The sequence below is a fragment of the Myotis lucifugus genome, unplaced genomic scaffold, assembly GCF_000147115.1.
Source record: "Myotis lucifugus unplaced genomic scaffold, Myoluc2.0 scaffold_148, whole genome shotgun sequence".
Lineage (NCBI taxonomy): Eukaryota > Metazoa > Chordata > Mammalia > Chiroptera > Vespertilionidae > Myotis > Myotis lucifugus.
This window is the reverse complement of record NW_005871196.1, coordinates 1,602,381-1,608,059: the sequence shown is the minus strand read 5'-3', so window position 1 is coordinate 1,608,059 and position 5,679 is coordinate 1,602,381. Positions and strand designations below refer to the sequence as shown.

General features: G+C 42.0%; 1 protein-coding gene across 1 annotated transcript; it reads left to right on the top strand.

Annotated features, from left to right (window-relative positions):
- The first annotated feature begins 2,062 nt into the window (after positions 1 to 2,062).
- On the top strand, positions 2,063 to 5,389 carry GNRH1 (gonadotropin releasing hormone 1). Its single transcript, XM_014461070.1, has 3 exons — positions 2,063 to 2,215; positions 3,459 to 3,575; positions 5,185 to 5,389. The coding sequence occupies exons 1-3, from the start codon at positions 2,063 to 2,065 to the stop codon at positions 5,224 to 5,226; spliced, it is 312 nt and encodes a 103-aa protein (XP_014316556.1). The 3' UTR covers positions 5,227 to 5,389.
- The last annotated feature ends 290 nt before the right edge of the window (positions 5,390 to 5,679 follow it).

Sequence of the window (5,679 nt, the reverse complement as noted above, 5' to 3'; positions counted from 1 at the left end):
CGGTTGCCTGCAGCTGGCCAGCGGGAGGGAAGCCCAGGTCCTGGTTGCCTGCGGCTGGCTGGAGGAGGGAAGTCTGGGTCCTGGGTGTGGGGGCTGAGGCAGAGGTGTTTAGGGTCGATCAGGCAGGCAGGCAAGCAGTTAGGGGCGATCAGGCAGGCAGGCAGATCGATTAGGGGCGATTAGGCAGACAGGTGAGCAGTTAGGGGCATCAGGCAGGGAGGCAGGTGGTTAAGGGCAATCAGGCAAGCAGGCCAGTGGTTAGGAGCCAGTGGTCACGGATTGCGAGAGGGTGCAGCCCAGGCTGAGGGACCCTCCCCTCCCGTGCACAAATTTCATGCACTGAGCCTCTAGTCTATATATAAAATTTGGATAATGGTATCCATTTTGCAGGACTATTAATAATGAGTGAGGTTGGTCATATAGCAGAAAACTTATTTCTCATCTTTGTGCTCCCACTGCTTTTAGTACAGTGATTTGCATATTTTAACTGGGTATGTAAACATTTACTGGAATGAGGCGAACTGTTGACCTAAGTCTGCTCTAGATGGTCTTGCGCTTAATGTATTCTAATTGCAATGTTTCTGTTTACATTTTTTATGCTATGGAAGGCTTTCGAGTCAAGGAGGGAGCCTGTTGGGTAGGAGACTGGGGGATTTTCCAACCCATACAATATACTTTAGGTTCTACATGGGCTTGGTGTAGTGCCTACATTCATTATTATTTATAAGTCAGTTCCTTTACAGATCTAAGTGCTGAGACCAGCTCCCAGGCATCTTCATGTCAACTTCTTTCTATAATTATTACATGGCCTCCTTTGTGGAAGTTTTTATGTGTGCATTCAACATCACTTAATCTAAGATAGCTACTGTCCTGGAACTTTTGATCTGTCAATTTCTTCAAGGAAAGCCATCCTGGCTAGATTTTAATCTCTTTGAATTGTGGCCTCCGCTATGAACGTCTTAGCTGAGGTTTTAATGGGCAAGATTTAAGTAAATTTAACAGATATACCAGTGGGTGTTCCAATTACACACTCCATTAAAGGGCTTTATGTGAGGATTAAAAAACATGCTATTAAAAAATAGTCCAAGTGCAGTACAATTTACCAGCGGGAAAGATTGCAGGGCCCTGGAAAAGATTCATATAAAAAAAGAAGCTAGGAAAATGAAAAGGCACAGCATTCAACACACTCCAGAGGAAGCGTGGCGTTCTTTGGCTCTTTGCTCTCGGACAGGTAAAATGCTTGGTATTTCTAGCACTTCCTAAAGACCACATGCTATTGTTTGTCTATGGGGCTTTTGCACCCTACAGGCTAAGTCCAGGTGTGACGGTGTCTAAAGAAACATTGACCTTTATGGCCATTGTCACCCCTGGCCACAGAGATCTAGCCTTTGGGGAGTTGCAACAGCTCATTGACCAGTATTTGATTTTGTCTTTAGCCTCTTCCCATCAAATGAAAATTAATTTGAAGATTCTTTGAGAAAACTCTACATATCGTTAGATCATTTGAGACCACCTTAGCCAGGGAGACATCTGGTCTGGGACTCAGTGCATTTAAAGGTGTTGAGTGAGTCCTTTCTCACAGACAGTCCAGCCAGCACCAATGCATGGAGACTAGAGGACAGATAGTCAACAAAATGTAATTAGTACCTAGTGTAGCCATTTAACGTCATAAAACATACTTTTTAGCCAGAAATTTTCAGTAGAAGCTATTTATCAGAGTAGATGGCCCAATTGCCTTTACCCTAGGAATAACAAAATTGAAAACCAATGACAAAAGGGGAAAAGGTTAAGACAAAAGGTGAACTTCATAAGGGAGAAATCATGAATTTGGATAACAAAATAATAATGAAAATAAAAATAGAATATTTTACTTTAAAGAACTGCGTTGGTCCCCAATGGTTAGGAAACTCAAGATAAGCAAGTGGGTATGTACCCGTGTGTGAAAATTGTAGATGACTCCTACCCCCATCTTCCATTGGGTTAGTGACACAACTGTTAGGCTTTCCACCAAAGAGGTCTTTTTTGCTCAACCCGGTCTGGGTCTATTTTGATTGTTGCATTGATGTTTATTAGAATGGAGCCAATACCAAAACTTCTAGCTGGACTTATTTTGTTGACATTGTGTGTGGTGAGCTGCTCCAGCCAGCACTGGTCCTACGGATTGCGCCCTGGAGGAAAAAGAAATGCAGAAAATTTGATTGACTCGTTTCAAGAGGTAAGTCTCTCTCACCTTCCAAATGAGACATGGCTTATTTGGCTCAATAATCAAATATAGTAACTATACCCGCATTCTGGGTGTGTCCACAATACTAGACTCCATCCTGGGTATTCCAGGGGTGATAAGACACTTACACAGTGAAGTCCATCCCTGCTTTAAACTCAGATGAGGACCAATAAGGCAAAGGAAAGGAACAACTCCAAGAGAATACAGCAACAAGTGCACAAGGTGTGGTACTCAGAGCACACAGAATTGCCAAAGGAATTAGAAACAACGGATGGAGCCAGGGTCTCCAGGGCAAGATGATCCTTGAGAGTTTGAAAGAAAATCTTAGAAGTTCTGCTTATGATTTTTTCTTTCTTATTTTATCTTTTAAAAAATACCTACGATTTATGTCAGCAGTACATTTTTATAACATAAATACATATCCTATCAAGGGTGCATACTCTATAATTCCTTTTTACTAATATGGGTATTTAATCATAGAAGCCAGAGGCTGCTAGAGCAGAAGAGTTAGCAACTCAAGGAGACAAAACATATACTGGAAAGTATGCTGGATTTCATTTCATGTAAATTCGATTTCAGTGCTAACAGAGGACTTGGTTTGTTTGGTTTCCTTAATTTATAAAACGCAACTTCTTGGAATGGGAGGATTCCTTGAGAGGGGCCATATATATAGCTGGTCAGTGGATTTATAAAAAACAGATCTTGTTATTATTTGTTTTTTAATTATGGGAAATAAACTTGGCCCTAAAGGATGTGTGATTCGGGGCTGGGACACTTAATATAAGCCTGAAAATGGGAAACTTAATGGGAGAAACTTAAAATCACTGGAAAGAAATCTCTCTTTGGAGAATAATAATTTTGTATGAAATATAGAAGCCCCAGAATTTGAAGTTTCCTTTACACAAGATTGTATGTGAAGCAACTCTCATTTAACTATGACACAATAACTAAAAATTAGAACATAAAAATCAACCCTATTCATAACTATAACTCTGGCATATTTTGGGTACTGTCTTCTCCTGAGTTAGAAGTGCCTCATCCTCAGCATCTCCAGAAAGGAAATCTCTCTGCTGCCTCCCCAGCACCTCCACCGCCTGGCAGATGTGTGCTCTTCAAGCCCCCATCCCAATCCCGCACCCTTCTCAGTCCCCCATCCACCTTGACCCCATTTTCCACAGATGATTTTCAGTGGAAATGGGAAATCCTGTTTCATGTCTCTATCTCCATCTCCAAGAATCACATTCTTTTACTTCAGAGAGCCAAAGAGGTTGATCAGCTAGCAGAACCTCAGCACTTCGAATGCACCCTTCACCAACCACCTTCTGCCCTCAGGGAGCTGAAAGGAGCGCTGGTGAGTGACAGTGAAAATAACGCCCTACCTGGTTTGGCTCAGTGGATAGAGCTTCAGCCTGCGGACCGAAGGGTCTCCAGTTTGATTCCAGTCAAGGGCACATGGCCAGGTTGCGGGCTCTGTTCCCAGTGGGGGCATGCAGGAGGCAGCCAATCAATGATTCTCTCTCATCATTGATGTTTCTATCTCTCTCTCCCTTCCTCTGTGAAATCAATAATATATATATTAAAATCAATAATAAATATATATATGTATATTAACATGGGCTTTAGAAATGGACCGGCCCCTGGGTACCACCTTGTCGGAAGTCCACTTAGGGCAACCATGTTTCAGCCACTTCGTGACTTCCCTTCCTGACTGCCTGAGTTCCTCCTGTGGTAGAGTCCTCACTATCGCATGACACCCCCTCTTGGTGGTTAGAGTACAATGGCTGGAACCTTTCTTTTTGTTTTCTTTCATAAATGGAATTGAAATCACCCTGTAACCCTTATCTGCTAATGTTGGCTTTAGCCTTTAGGATGATGGGCAAAACAAATCTCTTCCCACTGCTCCATGTCAGTCCTTCAGTGTGTCCATATATTCTTCAAATATACACCCCAGACTCTTCTTTAGGTAACCATCCCTCTCACCAATTTTTCATTTGTCCTGGTATGGCATTGTGGTCCCTGGGAAATGCAGAAATCAAAAGTGGTGCCCTAGCCCAGACGGGTGGCTCAGCTGGTTGAACGTCGTTCGATGTACCAGGAGGTTGCCAGTTCAATTCCTACTCAGGGCACATACCTGGGTTGTGCGTTCCATCCCTGGTTGGGGCATGTCTGGAGGGCAATCAATCTATGTTCTCTCTCACATGGATGTTTCTCTCTCTCTCTCTCTCTCTCTCTCTCTCTCTCTCTCTCTCTCTCCCCCCCCACACCCCTTTCTCTTCCTTTCTCTCTAAAAACACTAAGCATATCCTTGGGCAAGGACTTTAAAAAATGGAAATATAGTAACCCAATGTAGACTTGATTTTTTTTAAAGTACAAAGAGAATTGAATATAGAAATGGAATCTTGAGGTCTGTGTGGGTGTTCTCTGAGCCCCGTGTCCACTTGTTTGTACAGTTAGGAGGCATGGCAGGTAACGATGTTGTGCCAGGAGCAGGGAAGCCTGAATAGATCATATGTGAAGTTAAGCTATAGTTTTGGTTTTCTCCATTGACTTGAACTTCCACACCCATAGGAAAATGGAAAACGCAGGCAGGCATCTTTATTTCCTTTCTCTTTCTAATCCTGCTTACTGCATGATAAAATACTATAGCAAGCACTAAAATTTCCCAAACATGACATTAGGAGAAGGAATTGAAGCAAAGGCTTGGTTAATAGCAAACTGATAGTTCAGACCCTTCTTTCGCTGTCTTCCTCACATCCTATCCTTAAATTATTGATGTAGATTTTATTATAAATAACTTTAAAAAACATGATTGTATATCTCTTTAGCATTTTCTAGTGCACAAAACAAATGAATCTTTTATTTCTATTTCAATGATTTAGAAATAATGTATCAAAACATACATAATGAAATTTAGCCAGTAAAATCAACCCTGAGCTATTTGTTACTCACATATTTTTCAGGAAAGTCTGATTGAAGAGGAAACTGGGCAGAAGAAGATTTAAATCCACTGGTCCAAAAGGAATGACAACACAAGTATAATTCTGACTTTGAAATCTGTGACCCATTTAATATCTGTAAATTGTGTGAATTTCAGAAATTCTTATGCCAAGGTGCATGTATTTCATAATGAAGTAGTGTGAATAAAGTGGCATAAATGTTAACGAAGTCTTTCTCTAACTCAAACCTCTGGTGGGGGAGGGATATTGTAAGCAACAAAGGGGACTCCTCCAGATGTGTCTACAGAAGCAGAGGAGAGGAGAGAGAACACAAAGTCAACACTACTGTTGGCCAGGAATCTCAGGCTCTCCTCCTTCACCCCCCTGTACCCACAGGGCAACAGCCCCATGTTGGTCTGGGCCAAAAAAGCTGATTCAGCTACAGTGTCCTATGGAATTGTAGTTTTATTTTGACCACACCCTACAGAAGTTAGATGGGGTCAGGATGTCTCTAATTCC

Bases quoted from the DNA above. Each gene is read 5' to 3' on its own strand.
- GNRH1 (XM_014461070.1), top strand. From the start codon at position 2,063: ATGTTTATTAGAATGGAGCCAATACCAAAACTTCTAGCTGGACTTATT. The intron at 2,216-3,458 runs GTAAGTCTCTCT...TCCATCTCCAAG, and splicing joins TGATTGACTCGTTTCAAGAG to AATCACATTCTTTTACTTCA. The intron at 3,576-5,184 runs GTGAGTGACAGT...CATATTTTTCAG, and splicing joins GGGAGCTGAAAGGAGCGCTG to GAAAGTCTGATTGAAGAGGA.